Source organism: Mirounga leonina, unplaced genomic scaffold, assembly GCF_011800145.1.
Source record: "Mirounga leonina isolate KUSES-001 unplaced genomic scaffold, KU_Mleo_1.0 Mir_173, whole genome shotgun sequence".
NCBI classification, from domain to species: Eukaryota; Metazoa; Chordata; class Mammalia; order Carnivora; family Phocidae; genus Mirounga; species Mirounga leonina.
The window spans coordinates 23,059,994-23,081,409 of NW_023270447.1; the positions used below are offsets into that span (position 1 = coordinate 23,059,994).

Genomic DNA, 21,416 nt, shown 5'->3' on the forward strand with positions numbered 1-21,416 from the left:
AAATAAATAAATAAATAAATAAATAAATAAATAAATAAATAAATAAAAATCTTTAAATTTTGCATTTGTTTTATAATCAAGTTTTAGGTATAACCTATTGAATACATGATTCTGTTTCAAGGAAAATTTATTTAAGGCTGAGCTTTCTGAGTATTTGGCAGAGACAGATCCCTTTTCTTATCTGACAAGGTCTGCTTTCCTTATTACTCAGTCTATGTTGGTGGGCTGGCTGCCAGAGATGGACCTAGCTGCAGTACCTCTACAGGATAACGTACAACATGCACGACATGTAGCTAATCCTCAACATGCACAGCATTCTCAGGCTCATGATCCCTAAGTATGAAAACCACATGTATAGAAATCTGTGTGTAGAATACTATTTCCAAAAAGAGTATTTCCTGTGGAAATGAATCCAAAATGTGTTTATTATTAACAGAGAATCAGCTCATTCTAGCTGCAGTTACTCTAAGGATTTTCTGCCGAAACCCCTTATGGACACTTAACCAAAATCTTTACACAGGATAAAGCTTCATTTCCCATTTTCTGAATAAGTTTGCTTTTATCTCTTTATCCATAATAGATGTGTTATTTACAGTAGGAGTACTTTCAAGTCACACATACCCAGTGTGACAGTGGTGCTCAATAAAGCACAGGTGTTCTAGAGCTAGAAGCCAGGTTCCAGTACGTGCTAGCTATGTGATCAGGAGCACGTCCCTTAAACACTCTGAGCTTCATTTTCAGCAACTCCAAAGTAAAGATAACAATAGTTCTTACTACATAGGGTTGTTGTATGGGTAAAATGAGAGAATACATGTCAAGTGTTTAGTGCATGCCTGTTATATGATGAAGACACAATAATTTTTTTTTTTTTAGGAAAAAAGAATACTCAAGATCCCTCTTTTTTCCCATATGCTCATAATATTGAAAAACTGAAATAAACTAAAATAGTTGAATTTAAGCAACTTCCTTTAGTTCCTTAATTCAGTGAGCTGGAAGCTAGGCAGCTTGTATTTGAGTCTTGATTCTAGCACTAACTATTTGGCTGAGACTATATAGAACAATAGAAAGTGGTTATTGGACAATTATCTGGTTAATTTAATCAATTTGGGTAAATGGGCAAAGAAAATATATTAAGGCTTATGTTATTTTTCTTATTTACAACTTTGTGATTTTATTTATTTTTTTAAAAAGATTTTAGGGGCGCCTGGGTGGCTCAGTCATTAAGCGCCTGCCTTCGGCTCAGGTCATGGTCCCAGGGTCCTGGGATCGAGCCCCGCATTGGGCTCCCTGCTCCGCGGGAAGCCTGCTTCTCCCTCTCCCACTCCCCCTGCTTGTGTTAAAATAAAAAATAAAATAAAAAAGATTTTATTTATTTGAGAGAGAGAGAGAGTTAGAGAGAGAAAGCATGAGAGGGGGGAGGGTCAGAGGAAAAAGCAGACTCCCCGCTGAGTGGGGAGCCTGATGCAGGGCTCCGTCCTGGGACTCCAGGATCATGACCTGAGCTGAAGGCAGATGCTTAACTGACTGAGCCACCCAGGTGCCCCTTTGTGATTTTCTTTTAAACAATCATTCAATTCTTTCATTTCTGCAAACTAAAGAGAATATAGCTTGGAGATTTTGCTGACCCAGATATATAAAAATTTTAAACTGAGAATTTATTAAGTGCTATATTATATTAATTTAGTTATTTAATGAGTTAACACTGTACTCTGTTAAGTGATATTACTCTTTACCTTTTATCTAAAAGTTGACAACTTTTAAATCTTTCATGCTACCACATACTAAGAAATGTAAGAATCCTTACATTTTTGAGGGGCAAACATAATATTACTATTGTTCCTCCAATTTATGATAGAATATTGTTGAATATTGACAGCTACAACGTTTCCTTGGCTCTCTTATAAAAAGAAGTGCTTATAAAACTTGTAAAACAAGTATAACAATTGGCTCTCCCATATCTATTTCTTTAGGCACCATAGAGTTAATTATACAGCCACTGGATTTAAAGTCAAATATTAGGAAATGAGTTATAATTTTATCATTGGCTGAGACTCAGTTTTTCCTTTTTCTCTCCCCTTTCCTATTCTTCCTTCCTCTCCCCACTTTCTATCTCTCTTCCCATTTTCCTCTCTTCTTCCCTCTCTCCCCCTTTCTTTTCTTCTAACTAGTGATAATAGTATCAGCGGTGCTTACTATACAAGTTTTTTTTTTAAACACAGATACATTTTGATATAGCAAGAAATTTAAGAAAAAGAAAAGAAAAAAACTTGAGAGTGGAGAATGCCATGGAGTGAGCAGATACCACTGAAGGAAATGTGTAAGGGCTAGTGTAAACTAGGGGGCAGTCAGCAAGACCAAGCTTACTTCTGACACCAACTGCAAGTTTGAGGGTCCCCAAGACAACCTTCAGTTACAGTAATGCTTTAGAAGGATTTATAGAACCCAGTGAAATTTGTTATACTCACAGTTACAGTTTATTACAGCGAAAGAATATGGATTGAAGTCAGCCCACAGAAGAGACACATGGGTTAGGGTCTAGGAAAGTCCCACCTATGGAGCTTCCAGTGGTCCTCTCCCAGGAGTCAGTGCCAGCTCTCACACAATATGTGACAGTATGCACAGATTATTGCCAACTGGTGAAACTCACCTGGGCCCTCATGTCCAGAGTCTTTACTGGGGCTCTGTCACATAGACAGTGGACTGCCCATGTAGCTGACCTCAGTTTCCAGTCCCTCTTGAGGTTGAACAGATACCACATGACCAAAGCCCTTACCATAAATCACATTGTTGGACTGTCTGGTGTGGTCCACAACCCTCAGATAAACAAAGATATTTTTATCAAGCAAGATATTCAAGGGCTTAGAGAGTGCCTCCTAGGAGCTGAGGACAAACATCTGACTGCTCTTTGGGCAAGGTTAAATTTTTTACTACACAAGTAGTGGACTTTGGGTGCCATAGTGGAAAGGGTGGAAAAGAAGGGCTGGGGAAAATGAAATCAAGACAGGGGGTCCCAATGATTCACTTGCATAATCTGACAGTTTGCAATAAGGCCACCATTACCACTCACAATTATAAGGATAATCTTAAATATGCTAATCTGCTCAACCTCATCAACGGTGTCACAGACATACACAGTTCCATGGAATATCTTAACACAAAAATTATTTTAAAATAAAGTCATAATCTTTCAATGAAAGAGTGAGGGCATGAAAAATGATAAAAATATTTTTTTTAAACAGGACATCCATAAGGCTGAAAGAGCATGGATACTTCATTCCTTGTTTAATGGTTCTTTTTTATTTCTAGTGTATTCTTTTGCGGAGAGTGATCCTTTTTTCCCTACATTCTAAATCTTCCTGTTCTGGTCTTTTGGGTTTGATCACCTTTGATGTTTAGCATAAATTAAAAAGGGGAAAGCTCATTAGGAAGGCATGAGATATGAGACTGGAAATGTAGGCAGGGGTTAGATCACTAAGGGCCTGAGGGCTAAAATAAGAAGTTTCAGTTTGGGCGCCTGGGTGGTTCAGTTAGTTGGGGGACTGCCTTTGGCTCAGGTCATGATTCTGGAGTCCTGGGATCAAGTTCTGCATCGGGCTCCCTGCTCAGCAGGGAGTCTGCTTCTCCCTCTGACCCCCCCCCATGCTCTCTCTATCTCATTCTCTCTCTCAAATAAATAAATAGAATCTTTAAAAAAAAGAAGTTTCAGTTTTACACTAAAAGCTTTGAGAACCACTGATGTGTTATAGGAAGCAGTGTCATGAACTAAATGTTCATTTTGTTCTGTACAAAGAGAGAAAGGTTTCTCTGGCAGCAGTGTGGATGACAGATTGGATAAGGGTGTCTTAAAAGAGGCAGAGAAATCTATTAGGAGACTAAGGTAATAATCTAAGGATAAAGAGAGCTTAACTAAAGTTTGTGTTGGACTTGGTGACTGAATAGCTATGGAGAATGGGTGGAAAGGAAGTATTAAAGGTGATTACCAGGTTTTTGGGTTAGATGGCTGTATTGATTCATTCATTCATTCAAGCAATATTTTGGACCTACTTTGTTTTAGTCATTATTCTATATGTTGGAATGTAACAGTAAAACAAGATGAAGTACCGTCATAGATTTACATTTCAAATGGGGAGAAAAGCAATAGGCAAGTCTGTGTGTATACACACACACACACACACACACATATATAAAATGTGATATATATGATATATGATATATTTATATATATTGCCCCCTAAATTTTCTGTCCTGTGAGGAAAAAAAAAAAAGCATAGTAAGATGTTGGAGAGTCACTGGGGCAAGGAGGAAGACAATTTTATATTTTAGGCATTGTTGTCAGGGCAGGCCTCTCTGAAGAGGTCACATTTGAGCCTAGATCTGAATGAATGAAAGGTTTAGAGCATTCTAAGCAGAAAGAACAATAAGTGCAAATGCCATGAATTCAAAATGAGTTTAGTGGTTTGAAGGAATAAGAAAAGACTGGTGTGGCTGGTGCAAAGTAAGGTGGGATGAAATGAAAAGAGATGAGATAAGAGAGGAAAGAAGGGAGCTGACCACATAGGTTTCCTACACCATGTAAAGAGTTGGATTGTATTTTTACTGTAACAGGAAGCCATGGGAGGATTTTGTTCAGGAGATTGGCATGATATAATTGACATTATAAAAATATCACTCTGGCTGGTGGTTTTGTAGTGGGGTTCTTCACTAAGAGATGCATTAAAGTAAGAGGAACAAATGTGGTGGAAAATATATTGAGTTAGAAGTGCTGGCAGGACATCTAATCTCTACTGCATAAATTCAGTAGGAAATTGGATATGCAAGTCCAGAAGAGAGGTTTGTGAGTCAGCATATGTGGTTATTGAAATCATGTTTTGGGTAAAGTCATTAGGCTTGGTGTTTACAGTAAACAGAGCAAAGCCCGTTGTCTTGGTGACACCATGATTTATTCTCTGTTTAAGAAGCAAATAGGTGAAAGATAAAATCAGCTCTGCTGTTAGGTGACATATTGCATTCCTAAAAGTGGCCATGCTGAGAGATTGAGTCAGGGGTCTGCCTGCTTTCAGATTCTGCCTCTACACTTCCTACTAGGGTGACCTTGGGAAAGTTATTCAAATTCTCTGTGACTTAGTTTTTATGACTGTCAGATAGAGTTAGCCATAGTACCTACCTCATAGGGTTATTGTGAGCATTATGTGGCTTAATAAAGTTGTGAGAACAGTGCTTGGTACATAGAACTAATGAATTCTGCTATTATTTTTATTCTTTAAAAAATGCAAAGAACAAGAGAAATAAATCAGACTGAGAAAGACAAATACCATATGATTTCACTCACATGTGAATCTGAAAAACAAAACAAACGAATAAACAAACAAAAAGCAGAATTAGAGCTATAAATCAGAGAACAAGTTGATGGTTGCCAGAGGGAAGGGGGCTTGGGGGATGTGCAAAATGGATGAAGGGGAGTATGAGATACAGACTTCCAGTTATGGAATGAAGTCATGGGGATGAAAGGTACAGCACAGGGAATATAGTCAATGGTATTATAATAGCATTGTATGGGGACAGATGGGAGCTACACTTATGCTATGGTGAGCATAGCATAACATATAGATTTGTTGAATAACTATGTTGCACACTTGAAACTAATGTAACATTGTGTGCCAACTATACTCAAATAAAAAAATTATTTAGAAAAAAATTTCTAAAGGAAAAAGCTTTCTTAATGAAAAAAAATGCAAAGCACTTAATGAAGTGCCTAGTTGGTAATCAGTATTCTTTAAATAGTAACTGATTTCCTAAGTGACACAAATTGGATTGATTTTGTGGTTAGGGCCACTCATGAAACAAGTAACTTGCTATAGACAACTAAGTTTTTTCTTGCTGTATTCATCAGTACCAATTGATATAGGAAAAGATATTGGGGTTCGAAGCCAACAGCCAAGAAAGAATTCTTGAGATGTCTTTTGTGCAAAAAGGTGGTTTTATGAAAGCATGGGGACAGGACCTGTGGGCAGAAAGAGCTGCCATGGGGTCATGAGGAGTGGCCCATTATATACTTTCAAGTTGGGAGGGGGTTAGGGATAGTGTAAGTCTCTAAGGAATTTTAGAAGCAAGGTTTCCAGGACCTTGAGGGAGCTAGCTATTGTTGGGAAAGTCATTTATTACCATCTAATAAAACCTTAGTCATGAGACTTTTCAGATATATATGTCGGTAGGCCATATGCTTGGGGGAAGATTGCCAACAGATATCTTGGGGGGTTTAGAGATAAAGGAAATTTCTAAAGGAATTTTTACATGTTAAAGTAGACTTACAGGATCCTGGGGGTTGGGCTAACGTTGCTTTTTACCCTTAGCTAAGTATTAACATTGAGGCAGTTGAGTCCCTAGAGGAATGTCACTCTGCCTGTTTCAAGGACTTGTCAATGGGCCGTAGGTAGTAAGGAAAATTAAAAATTTCTCTTCTGCCTTTGTTTCCCACATAACCAATGATCTAGATTTAACTTCCAAATTGCGGTTTGGTGATATCCAGGGTCAAACCTAAATTAACAATAAAGAGTCTGTCCTCTGATAGGAGACTTTCTTTCTCCTGTTCTCCCCACTCCCTCTCATCTATACCTTTTTTCCTTAAGAATTCTCTGTTCTCTTATCAATATCTGCTCAAAGCATTTGCTAAACATATTCACACTAAGATTTGAAAGTTTATAACTGGATTAACATTTAGATATCCACTCAGATACCAACTCTGGTGGCTACCTAGACAGTATTCCCACTGTGAGATTCTGTGGGAAGAAATAACTATGATTGATTCACGAGGCTTGCCAAGGGATATGTGAGGCGATGTGGAGCATAGAGTGGCTGTGAGGCAGTGTGGTGGGGCAAAGATTAGAGACTTTGAAGCTATACTGATTGGACTGATTGGATCCATTTCTACTATTTATCAGCTATATGACTTGACTAGGTTATGTAATCTCTCTGGGCCTCAGATTCTTCATCTGTGAAATAGGTATAGATTTTAAGTATAAACATGAAACCATGAGATATTATCTTCCCACTTCCATTTCTGGATATCATATGAAAAGAAAAGATGAATGAAATAATAAATAACCTTGAAAACTCCATTTTCAGCAAAACTAGGGGACTGATAAAATCTGTGAACTCTCAAAATACGCTGAGAAAAGCATATAAGTGCCAGCATAACCACACACTTCTCAAAGATGAGGAGCATACCCTGAAGTACTTAACTTTGAGCCCTTGTACAAAACAAGTGCTACAGGATCTGGGGAGGACAGAAGCTGCCCAGGAGCAAGTACAAGAAAGAAGTACAGATAATAGCTAGATGGCTCAGTGGGGACAGATCTCAGAACATGCACAAACCTACTTTGTAAGGTGAAGGATTCATTCTGAAGCATATACCAATAAAAGGAGATATAGGGGAAGGAGACTAAGGTGTTGCCAGCTGGGCTGGCTGTAGAAGTTCTGCTAGATAGGTTTGATTTAGAGAAGAAGGTGAGGCTATATCAAAAAGCCATTTGAGAAGGAATGCCGGTAATGCTGAAACAGCCTTTGGGTTTTGAGATTTGGAAGGCATGGCCCTCTGTCTTCTCCCTCAGCATCCTTTTATAAATTGTTGGGCTATGAAATAATAAGTAACTAAAAGCAACTGGCACAGCATAAATAGAAAGGTACAGTAAGGAAAATATAGGGGAAAGCAGCAAAATGAGAATGCATACATAAGGAAAAAAAAAACCACCTCTATGAAGGAAGATCATAAAACAGAAATGTAAGAACTCAAGAGAAGGAAGATATGGCAAGACGTTAAAAGGATATGAATTGTGAGCTTGTAGAACTCAGAAAAGATGTAGTAGGAAAAAACCTTTATAATATAAATCAAGATGAGATTGGAAGGAGCACAAAGAGAGATTAGATATTATAGGAAACACTGTAAAGACAGAAGTGAGAAAATAACAGAACTGAAGATAAAGAACATATTTTAAAGGATTGCAGAGAAATGATAGACATAGAAGATAGCAATGGAGATTAAACATACTTATAATAGGAATTTTTGAAGAAGAAAACCAACACTATAAAATAGAACAAATATTCAAGGATATAATTAATGAAAACTTTGCTGAAGTAAACAACAACAACAAAACTTGGATCTATACAACAAATGGGCATACTCTATGCCTGGAAATATTTATCCAGAAGGGTCAATATGAAGCCATATCCTAATAAAATCTGCATGCACTTCACTTCAAAGATAAAGAACTTCTCTTTGGGGCATGTTGGTAACAAAAAAATTGAGTCACTTAGGGGAGAAATAAAATTAGCTGACTTCAGATTTTTCTATCCTAACATTCCACACCTAAAGATAGTGGAATCATATCTATAAGATATTTAAGGAAAGAAAGTATCAGCAAAGAATTTTATATCCAATGATATTTAAGATACAAGGATAACAACAAACAATTCTAAAGTCAAACATCCAGGAAAATTTCCCATGAATGCTTCTTGAGGAGACTAATAGAGGATAACTTCATTAAAAATAAATAACTGAGAAAATGACTGAAAAGACTGGCTATATTTATCAGAAGAAAATGTGGGAACAGAACTGCATATAAGTTACCATATGAATTAATGTAGGAATGGTACAATCACTGACAAATGGGAGGGGAAGAGGGAAAAAAGACAGGAGGTATATTAAGTTTGCTGACTGGCTCATATGTAGAAGCTGGGAATTAATATTATCCAAAGCTGATAAAGCAAATAAAAAAATACTATCAGGATATTTAATAATAAAAAGGTAAATGCTAAGAATGCTAATTCTATTGGCTAATATTAGATGGTAAGGTAAAGGGGAGGAGGAAGAAAAAGAAAAAGGAAACACTGTTCATAGGAAAGAAATAATAGATATGTCTAAATAAAGAGGACTAGGGACATTGTGTAAATTTATAATTTTAAAGGTAACAGAATAAAAATATAAATCTTTTTTTCTAAAAGATAATTCTAGAGCTGTATCCCATAGATTTTGATCTGCAGTATTTTCATTTTTGTTGTTTTCTAAAAACCATGTAATTTTTATTTGTATTTTCCCATTGATCCAAATGATTTAGGAGAAAACCTTTACATTTTCCAGTTAAAGGGTTTTGTTTATTTTTTTGTTTTCTAATTTTGTTATTAAAATGTAACTTGTTAGCATTGTGATGAGAAAATGGTATCTAATTTGTACTTTATGTTTTTAAAACATAGCCTAATAAATTCAATTTAAATTAGGCCATAGAAAATAATGAATCAATATTATAGTCTGATAAAGATAGTACAATAAGAGAAAAAACACAGACCAGTCTTAACTTATAAATATTGATGTGATGGTTCTACATACATTATTTTTCAAGAACCCAGCAAGGTATCAAAAGAATAATATATAACCATCAAGTAGATTTTATTTCAGGAATGCAAGGATGGTTCAATAACAAGACACTTACTGAATAGCAAATTCTCAAAAGCCATTTTTTCCTTAATCTCAGCTATTTGTTATAAAAACTCAAATAAAATAGAATTAAAGGAAAAATATATATGAAATATTAAACACACATACATATATGTAATGAAGTTTTCAAATAATACTCTTTCCAGGAATATTTCCTTTAATAGCATTGGAAATCTGAGGTACTAGATATCAGGGGTTATTGTTAAATGCAAGGAGAAGTTTTCTTTGGGCAAGGAGCAGCTCTTGTTATCATACCACATAAATGTGGCACTTCCTTTGTGTAAAGATAGCCTATCTGGCATCTTAGAATGATAACTTTCTTTTTTTTTTTTCTTTTTTTTTTTTTTTTGCGAGAGAGAGAATGAGAGAGAGCACGAGACGGAGGAGGGTCAGAGGGAGAAGCAGACTCCCTGCTGAGCAGGGAGCCTGATGTGGAACTCAATCCCGGGACTCCAGGATCATGACCTGAGCCGAAGGCAGTCACTTAACCAACTGAGCCACCCAGGCACCCTTAGAATGATAACTTTCACATAATATATGATTATATTTTAAGCATTGTGATTTTTATAGGAGTAGTGTTTCTAACATAGTTTACTTCTCAGATTGAGATATGCACACCCACAGAGGCAGATATATTGGTCAAGAGTACCCAAAATCAGACTAAGCAGACATGTTTCAGAAGTATAAATTTTCCATGAAGACTGGGGATAGGGATAGTTAACTGATTTAACTTGTAATTTATGTTTTATATTAAAAAAATAGCCATATTATAGAGTAAAATTAAAGTGTTTCCTAAATTATAATTATAAAATATGAGAAGTCAAGATATTTTTTGTGTTTTTATGGGGCCTCCTTAAAATATTCCTCCAAACTCCTGGAGACATATATAATTCTAAACTGCTGTTAGTAATGTTTTGGTGGAAAAGATTGAGTTGCTGTCATACTGTGTCTTAGATACAAACATTTATAACTTTTAAAACTATTATAAAACTACAACTACTTTATAAATATAATGATTGTTATAACCTTAAAACACTTGAGTATTTTGTAAAGTTCTCTGCTGAGAAAACATTTTAATTGTATTGCTAGATAATGCATGAGTTATATTTGCCATTATGTTTGCTATTTGTAATAAACATGAACATCAAATATCTACTAATTTTTTTTTTAATATTTTATTTATTTATTCATGAGAGACAGAGAGAGAGAGAGAGGCAGAGGGAGAAGCAGGCTCCCAAGGAGCAGGGAGCCCGATGTGGGACTCAATCCCAGGACCCTGGGATCATGACCTGAGCTGAAGGCAGACGCTTAACCATCTGAGCCACCCAGGCGCCCCAAATATCTACTAATTTTTTATAAAAAGAAAAACTAAGATGATTCACAGTTTTTTTGGCTAATCTTCAAAAATGTTTATTTTTTTCTGTTATCACAGTTAATGAATTAATATTCTTTGACATTTCTTATTGGAAATGATTATATATGTATAAAGATACAGGTGGGAGGTTTATAACCTCCAAAATCATAAAGATCATATGGCTGATGAAACTGTTCTATATCTCTAAGAAATTATCATCATTCTTTACAAATCATCATCATTCTTTACAAATTGTATTTTATTTTATAAGACTCAGAGATAAATGTGGCATCTGATAAGATCCTCGTGGGGCATATTCATTAATCTAGAAATTGTAGAACTATTTGCAAGGCAAGAATAGTAGATATCCAATAATGAATCAGACACATAGAATCTGTCTTCTAAGAGTTTATAACTGGATAAAGGAGAGACACAGTACACTATTAGTAACACCACAATAAAAATAAACCAGGAAAGGCCATAATTTTATAAAATTTTGTATTACATAAAACCTATATTATATAATAATTATTGAAAAAGAGTCTAAAAATTGTTTGGATAAAAATTACTGTGGAGGACTGAGAAAATAATGGAAGCGAGAGAAACTTGGAATGGAAAGAAAAAGTATGTGATCATCAACAATAGGAATTAAGGTTCTCCTGTCTAGGAGATATCAAGGTGACTGAATACTCTATGTGTAGCAAACTTAAGGTATTAGGCATAGGGAAAACTTTTATATAACTTGTAAATTCCCAGAAGGCCACAAGGGAAAATAGCCTGAAAAACTATAGTTTAAAGATTATGTGAACTTAATTTATGAAATGATTTCCAAGTTATAAATTTTTTTTGGTAACTGTGTCCCCTGTTCCTCTTTAACATAGAGGTCTTAAAATTTTAAGTTTTAAATTAAGTAGTATTCATTGGAGTAACAAATAAGATTCCTAATTGATCAGGAAAAATGAGGGAACATTTATTGAATTTTGGGTTTAGGGATATTAGTGTGTGTGCGTGTGCGTGCATGTGCGTGCATGCACACTCGCATGGCTATGTTTGTATGAATGTGTGTGTTTCAAATTATGAGTATAACATTTTACTCTTCCTCTCCTTATCTTTCATTACCTGGAAATTGATAAAGCACGCTTATTTTAGGGATTACTGTTGATACAGACAAGGAATATGTTCTCATATTCAAACATTTATATGAACACATGAATGCATACGAGTAAGATTCTTTCTCTTTCTCTCTCTCTTTTTAATTCCCAGGCATAGATATTCTTCATCAGCTAGGCCTTGGAGGCAAAGATGTAAGACATTCATCATCAGTGACTGCTGTACCGTCATCACCTACACCATTACCTCAGGGGTTCCATTTAACAGAATCAGGTGTCATTTTAACAAATGATGCTTACATTGAGTCACCTCTCTTGAAAATTTTACCAGTCAACTTAGAACAGCCATTTACAATATTAATTGGGTTGCAGTCACATAGAGTAAACAATGCATTTCTCTTCAGCATTAGAAATAAAAATAGACTGCAATTAGGAGTGCAATTATTACCTAAAAAATTAGTAGTATACCTTGGAGGAAAGCAGTCTGTATTTTTCAACTACAGTTTTCACAATGAGCGATGGCACTCATTTGCTATTACTATTAGAAACCAAGTTGTCTCAATGTTTGTTGAGTGTGGAAAGAAATATTTTAGCAGAGAGACTCTTTTGGAAGTTCAGACTTTTGATTCTAACAGTGTGTTTACCTTAGGAAGTATGAATAATAATTCTGTACATTTTGAAGGAATAGTATGTCAGTTGGATATTATTCCTTCTGCAGAAGCATCTGCAGATTATTGCAAATATGTGAAGCAGCGTTGTCGCCCTGAGATAAGCCTTCTTCATACAACCATCGTACCAGCTGAGATACTGGAAAACTCTCCTTTGCCCAAACAATTTGGTGAAAAATTGCTGCCAGAGGACACATTTACCAAAGGCAAAAGCATCCCAAATATCGTAAATAACGATTCTGCCACAGTCCGTAAACAACAAGGACACCAGATATCAAAATCTCAGTCAACCTCTCTTCATTCAAGCAATGTCTCTGCTGTGGATCTTGTAAACCATGGAATTCGGGCCAAAGAAATGATCACTGAGGAACATACTCAGACAAATTTAAGCCTGTCAGTGACCCATCATCTCAATAAGGCGAGAACAAATAGCAAGGAGAAATTTAGTTCTCTCCCAAATGTGTCTGACAATATCACACAGCATAATGATAGAGTAACTGGTTTGTCACCATTTAAGAAGATATCATCTGTTCTTCCACATATGAAACAAGAAACAATTACTAATCTCAAGAAGGCTATCACAGCAAATCTACACACTAATGAACTCATGGAACTACACCAGATTTTAAACACAACCTTATACAGAGTGACAGATGAGCCGGCTGTGGACAATCACCTTGACCTGAGGACAGAAGGTGAATTTGATCCTGACGCTACCTACCCCATCGAAAGTACCTATGAGACTGAACTTTATGATTATTATTATTATTATGAGGATCTTAATACAATGCTTGAAATGGAGACTCTAAGAGGGCCAAAAGGGGACACTGGACCTCCCGTAAGTTGTTTTTTTTTTTTTTAAATCTGTCTTAATGTATTAACTTATCAAAAAGAAATCTCTAGACTGAACAATACAGAACAGATTGGATCTGTTTCAGAAATATATCCTGGCTATAGTGAGTGAATTTGTCGTTATTATAATACATCCAACCAGAATGCAACCCTGGCTCAAATGTTGTATTTTTGTTGCTGTTTTTATTGGCAGACTGAAAGATTACTTAATTCTGGTAAAGTGATGAGTAAGCTATGTTTTTCTTGTCCAGTTGAAATTCAACCAGGAATTCAACTGCTAAATATATATCAGCATTCTTTATAGAAAAACTATAGACTTAATACATAATCATGTTAAGAGAAGAATATGAAAGTTGTAGTACACTAAAGAAAAATACATTAAATACATCAATTAAATTAATTGATAATCATTAAACACATCTTTGTGTTTAAAGTGGATTTATCCACTTTAAATAATATCAAGTGGATTAAAATAGAGTATAAAAATTTATTTTAGATAGAGATAATTTTGTAGTGAATCATTGACTGGAAAAAAGAAAACCCTTGTATTATCATTCTAAATGAAATAGTTTAGTATATATTAAGAATAACATATCTCATTAAATCTTTAATGACATAGTTCATTTACATTTATGAATTAATAAAATCTCCAGCTACCTAATACAAAAAAATAGCTAACAGCCCATCTTGTCTATTCAATGGGAAAAAACCCAGCCAAATCACTTATTTAATAATATATAAACAAAACTATGAGATAATAGACAGATGTTTTCAGCTCTGAAATTCTTGTGTAGGGGCAATTACAGATGAACATTTGAAAAATTTCTTAATCATTTAAAACTTATTTAAATCTATTTAAAATCACATTAGAAACATGTTTTTGCCTTTTATGTTTTATATCTTAAGTAATCAACCTGTATGTGTTTAGAAAATAATTTTCTAATTGCAAGCAGACTAAAATATATCTTAAAGTATTTCTTTCTTTGATGAAAATAAAATTTGAGTCATTGGTTTGGTTCCAGAGGCAATTGAATGGGAGAAGGTGACATCACCTGCTTAGCTTATGCTTCCTTTGTGGTTCTTGTTTGAAGTGATTTGATAGGTATTGAACAATTCTTATTAGAGTTAATGTTTAAAGGTTTTAAAATAAAATCTGAAAAATGTATTATTATAGAGAAATAAACTTTTGTCAGCTATAGCAATTAATTATTAACATCTTAGTAATAAAACTGAGCTACTGGGCAGGTCATATTAAATAAATAGTTATGGAAGCCATTTACTTTCTTCAGAAAAAGTCAGTATGATGAGATGAGCATTAAGCTCTTCTATAAATCCCAAAATAGTCATTTCAAAATTGGTAGATGAAGCAATAATATTTAACAGATATTTACTTAGTTTCTGCTATGGGCAAAACGAGAACACAAAGTATATATATCATAGTCACTCTTCAGAAGGAGCTTACAAACTAAGGGTATGAGGTACAAATGTTTATAAGAGAAATATTTTCTGAGGAGATCCCTATGAAAGATCACTTAAGGCTGAGCTGTTCAAAATAGGTTTTTGTGGACAAAGTTAGTAATAACTTAGGCCTCAAAGAATGGATAGATTTTGATAGGGGAAAGGAATTGGTCTTTTATATAGGAAAAGTGGCATGACAGCTATCATTTACTGAGTTTTTACTTTGTGGCAGATGCTCTACCATACCCTTTACATTCATTATCTTATCTTAAAAAATTTGGTGAGGTTGGTATTATTATCCTCATTTTTCAGGTGAAGAAACTGAAGCCCAGAAAAGTTAATTTCCTTGCTCATAACCACAATGCTAATAAATGATGGAGCCAGGGTTTGGATTCAGATTTTCTGCCTCTAAAGCTCCAGCTCTTTCATGATGTTAGACTGAATAATGTTGGACAAATATAAGATCCAAGTTAGATGTTGTCAGGTTATGGAGAGTTATAATTGTCAAACTGATAGTTCTAACTTTATCTTGTTCTCATGGGGAATTTTGTAGGTTTCTGAGCAGAGATACTAATAGGTTAGTAGTGCCCAGCACAGACAAGAAGTTGCTGCTATCATCTTGATGTTACAAGACTAAGACATTATCTAGGATGACAGCAGTGAAAATGAAGAGGAAAGGTAGGATTTAAGAAATATTTTGAAGAAAGATTTGGTAGAACTAAGAAATTAATTGGACCTAGGGACCAAACAGAAAGGAAGAGAATCAAAGATGTCTAAAGTTTTTAAGTCTGTGGATTGAGAGAATGGTAATACCATTACTAAAATCAGTAATTAAGAGAGGAAGTCAATTTTAGGAGAGGAAACTAAGTTAGAACATTGAAGATACTGTTGAAAATTCAGTCAGCTGTTGGAAAAATAAAGAAAATGAAGTGGAAAAGAGAGATCAAGATAAGGATATAGATTTGGGAGTCTTCCTATCAATATTATAGTTGAAGCTATAGGGTTGGATAATTTTCAGGGAAAGGAGTTTGGCATAGGGTCAAGAGCCAAATCATGGGGAATATTTGCTTTGGGATTATGGCAGAGAAAAAGCAGAAATGTGAATGAACAGTCAGATGGGAGAGAAGAGTATAACATAGAAGAGAGTTTTGAGAAGAAATTGATCAGCAGCGCCAAAAGCTACGTAGAAGTCAAGAAGGATGCGTACTGAAAAACAGTGCAGGAAATGCATTGGCTCTTCTGATAGGAAAGTCACTATTGAACTTCATGCGTCCAACTTAAGCGTAAGGTAGACGACTAAAGGTAGATTTTTTAAAAGCTAATGAAAATGTGAATGGTGATGAAATGATGAACTTTGTGGGGATTGTTGCCCCATTTCTTGAAGTAGATGTTACTATGTGAAGTCTCTGAGGCCAGCCTGATTTTTCCTACCTGTAGGTGATGATTTTTTCCACCATACACCTGTGCAGTTCTTTCATCATCTCTGAAGTTCATTAAACCTATTTAGGTCTGTACCAGGTTTTTTCTGGTACTCCTTTAATATGAAGATTATTTTTATTTCATTATAGAAACATCTTCCCTTATTTCCTCAAATATTTTTCTTTTCCATTTTTCTATCTTCTTCGGACACCCCAATGTACATATATGTTGGATGTCCTTTGTGATGATAGATACTATTATCTTCTCTACAAGCATGTCTATGTGATTGCTTTTTGCTAATTAATTTTGTGTGAATTCACTTATTCTGCACTCACATACCTTTATTGATTTTTCAATTGTATTTAATCAGATTTTATTGTGTCTGGCGTGGCTTTCATCCATAATGGTTTCTTTTTTGCTCTTTTCATGTCTTTCTTAAACTCTTCTGGTTCACATTTCATTAACTTCATTGTTGTTTTTATTTCTTATAACTCTTTTTTGAGCTCTCTTTTTATAGAAAAATGACGTCTTGAAATTCTTTGCATCTATATGACTGAACTTTTTCTCTGTTGTGTGGAGTAATTCCTCCTCTGATAAATAATTTTCATCTACTTTTAATTTACGTTTCTGTCCTCAGACTTCCCCCTCTCCTCGATATGTATGTATAGGTCGCCTGCTGGTTTCTTTCTGGTTATTAGCCATTTTTAAAATAAAGAGAACTCTAACTGGGCCGCTATTTGTTTTAGAATAGTACAGGAAAGGCAAAGGGAAGTAAGGTGGAGTGGTACACAGTGTCAAATTTAGGTGGCTGCCTTTAAACACCATCTGATCGTATTTATTTTGTCCTCTACCCAGAGATATATCTCCTCTTATTTTCATGTACAATTTGTTATAAAGCCCTTTATTTCACAGGCCCTCTAAGAACCAATATGATGATTTATGCTCCTGTTTTTTATCCCTTCTCACCACCAGAAATCTCCTGGGGTTAGGAGGTTTAGTTGCAGATCATAAAAATGATGGGTTCTTCCTCTTCAAATCTACCTTCTTTACTCTTGGCTGTTTGGAGCTGGGTCTTCACTGGGTCATTAATCATATCTATTGTGGCTTTCTCATTCCCTTTAAACCTCATCATTGTTAATCAAAGGATTTTTGGAATGAACTTTCAGGATTGATATGCATTTAGATATCTGCAGCCTGTCCAAGATTTGAGGTCTGAGGAGGTTTTTTGTTCTTGGTCATCTCTCAACATCTTTCCTTACCACAAAATTTCTCAGTATTTGGAAGATAATCGTCATATTTTGTGGTTTGTGGTTGTGGTCTTTTCCTTGTTTTGTTGGAGATGATGTTTTTTCTTTTGCCTTTTTTTTGTTGTTTTCAGTGGGTTTTGAGGGAGGGAGGGTAGTTTAAAAAATGTTCTGCCTAAATTCTCTAGTGATCTTTTTAAAAACACAAATCACATCACATCATTTAGCTACTTAAATTCTTCAGTGACAGAAGAATAAAGCATTTAGAATAAATGAAAGACTTTTTATTATAACCTATGCAGTTGTATGTGATCTGGCTCCTTCTTATCTCTGCAGCCTCATTTTGTCCCACTTTCCCAACTCTCACGGAGTTGAGTTTTCTTTTAATTCCTCAATAAGACTGTGCTTTTTGTCTGGTTTGCTTTGTTTTACTCATGCCCTCATTCATTTTCTTCCAATTTTCTGGATTAACTTTCTTCTCTTTTCTCTTTTTCATCTTTTTCAGTCTAACTTAGCACATCCTCAGAGAAATCTTCTCTGATACCACAAATAAATTTGGTGCGCTAACTATTTTAATCTCTCTGTTGCTTGCTTGTTCTTTTCCTTCATATCACTAACTAAAATGTATAATTATGTGCTTATTTGTTAATGTGTGTTTTTTATCTGGACTGTAAGCTGCAGGAGGGCTTGATGCTGACTAATATTTATCGAATGAGTGAATGAATGAGTGAGTGAAGGAATTAAAAAAGAAAATTTAGATGCAGGGCTTCCAAGATTAATTGGCCAAGCATTACTAGGTTTTAGAAGTTTTGGTCTAGTGAATATATTTGCCTTAGTATATATTACCCTAGTAATTACATTATAACCTACGTTGAGTGCTTGATGTGCCCATATACCTTTTAAAAAATTTATTACCCTATAGATTACTGGTTAACTACTATATATCAGCCATAGTGATAGGTATTTTATACCTGTAGTATCTTTAATGTTCACAAGAACTTTGAGAGGTATATATTTTTTTATTTTACTTTTTATTTTTTTATTTTATTGTGTTATGTTAATCACCATACATTACATCATTAGTTTTTGATGTAGTGTTCCATGATTCATTGTTTGCATGTAATAGCCAGTGCTCCATTCAGTATGTGCCCTCTTTAATATCCACCAGCAGGCAAACCCATCTCCCCACCCCCTCCCCTCTAGAACCCTCAGTTTGTTTCTCAGAGTTTGTAGTCTCTCATGGTTCGTCTCCCCCTCCGATTCCCCCCCTTCATTTCTCCCTTCCTACTATCTTTTTTTTTTTTTTTAACATATAATGTATTATTTGTTTCAGAGGTACAGGTCTGTGATTCAACAGTCTTACACAATTCACAGCACTCACCATAGCACATACCCTCCCCAATGTCTATCACCCAGCCACCCCATCCCCCCCCCCCCACCATTCCAGCAACCCTCAGTTTGTTTCCTGAGATTAAGAATTCCTCATATCAGTGAGGTCATATGATACATGTCTTTCTCTGTTTGACTTATTTCCCTCAGCATTAATACCCTCCAGTTCCAACCATGTCATTGCAAATGGGAAGATTTCATTCCTTTTCATGGCTGCATAATATTCTATCTTCCCTATCCATTCATCTATTGATGGACATGGACATCTTGGCTCTTTCCATAGTTTGGCTATTGTGGACATTGCTGCTATAAACATCGGGGTGCACGTACCCCTTTGGATCACTACATTTCCATCTTTGCAGTTAATACCCAGTAGTGCCATTGTGGGGTCGTATGGTAGCTCTATTTTCAACTTTTTGAGGAACCTCCATACTGTTTTCCACAGTGGCTGCACCAGCTTGCATTCCCACCAACAGTGTAAGAGGGTTCCCCTTTCTCCACATTCTCGCCAACATCTGTTGTTTCTTGACTTGTTAATTTTAGCCATTCTGACTGGTGTGAGGTGGTATCTCATTGAGGTTTTGATTTGGATTTCCCTGATGCTGAGCGATGTTGAGCACTGTTTCATGTGTCTGTTGGCCATTTGGATGTCTTCTTTGGAAAAATGTCTGTTCATGTCTTCTGCCCATTTCTTGATTGGATTCTTTGTTCTTTGGGTGTTGAGTTTGATAAGTTCTTTATAGATTTTGGAGACTAGCCCTTTATCTGATATGTCATTTGCAAATATCTTCTCCCATTCTGTCGGTTGTCTTTTGGTTTTGATGACTGTTTCCTTTGCTGTGCAAAAGCTTTTTATCTTGATGAAGTCCCAATAGTTCATTTTTGCCCTTGCTTCCCATGCCTTTGGCAATGTTTCTAGGAAGAAGTTGCTGTGGCTGAGGTCAAAGAGGTTGCCGCCTGTGTGCTCCTCAAGGATTTTGATGGATTCCTGTCTCACATGTAGGTCTTTCCTTCATTTTGAGTGTATTTTTGTGTGTCTTGTAAGGAAATTGTCCAGTCTGATTCTTCTGCATGTGGCTGTCCAATTTTCCCAACACCATTTGTTGAAGAGACTGTCTTTTTTCCATTGGACATTCTTTCCTGCTTTGTCGAAGATTAGTTGACCATAGAGTTGAGGGTCCATTTCTGGGCTCTCTATTCTGTTCCACTGATCTATGTGTCTGTTTTTGTGCCAGTACCATACGGTCTTGATGATTACAGCTTTGTAATAGAGTTTGAAGTCTGGAATTGTGATGCCACCAGCTTTGCTTTTCCTTTTTCAACATTCCTCTGGCTATTTGGGGTCTTTTCCGGTTCCATACAAATTTTAGGATTATTTGTTCCAGCTCTGTGAAAAAAGTTGATGGTATTTTGATAGGGATTGCATTAAATGTGTAGATTGCTCTAGGTAGCATTGATATCTTCACAATATTTGTTCTTCCAATCCATGAGCATGGAACGTTTTTCCATTTCTTTGTGTCTTCCTCAATTTCTTTCATGAGTAATTTGTAGTTTTCTGAGTGCAAATTCTTTGCCTCTTTGGTTAGATTTATTCCTAGGTATGTTATGATTTTGGTTGCAATTGCAAATGGGATCAACTCCTTAATTTCTTTCTTCTGTCTTGTTGTTGGTGTATAAAAATGCCACTGGTTTCTGTGCATTGATTTTATAGCCTGCCACTTGACTGAATTCCTGTATGAGTTCTAGCAGTTTTGGTGTGGAGTCTTTTGGGTTTCCACATAAAGTATCCTATCATCTGCAAAGAGTGAGAGTTTGACTTCTTCTTTGCCAATATGGATGCCTTTTATTTCTTTTTGTTGTCTGATTGCTGAGGCTAGGACTGCTAGTAATATGTTGAATAGCAGTGGTGATAGTGGACATCCCTGCCGTGTTCCTGACCTTAGGGAGAAAGCTCTCAGTTTTTCCCCATTGAGTACGATATTCACTGTGGGTTTTTCATAGATGGCTTTTATGATATTGAGGTATGTAGCCTCTATCCCTATACTCTGAAGAGTTTTGATCAAGAAAGGATGCTGTACTTTGTCAAATGCTTTTTCTGCATCTATTGAGAATATCATATGGTTCTTGTTCTTTCTTTTATTAATGTATTGTATCACATTGATTGATTTGCGGATGTTGAACCAACCATGCAGCCCAGGAATAAATCCCACTTGGTCCTGGTGAATAACCTTTTTATTTTACTGTTGGATCCTATTGGCTAGTGTTTTGGTAAGAATTTTTGCATCCATGTTCATCAGGGATATCAGGGTAATTCTCCTTTTTGATGGGGGGTCTTTGTCTGGTTTTGGGATCAAGGTAATGATGGCCTCATAAAATGAGTTTGGAAGTTTTCCTTCCATTTCTATTTTTTGGAACCATTTCAGGAGAATAGGTATT

At 35.6% G+C, this 21,416-nt stretch overlaps 1 protein-coding gene across 1 annotated transcript in view; it reads left to right on the plus strand.

The window, feature by feature from the left end:
* The window catches only part of COL24A1 (collagen type XXIV alpha 1 chain), a 391,807-nt gene that overhangs the window by 23,843 nt on the left and 346,548 nt on the right, over nt 1-21,416 (plus strand). The window contains exon 4 of the mRNA XM_035018127.1: nt 12,105-13,456. Coding sequence (XP_034874018.1) covers nt 12,105-13,456 — 1,352 coding nt within the window. The remainder of the gene's footprint in view (nt 1-12,104; nt 13,457-21,416) is intronic.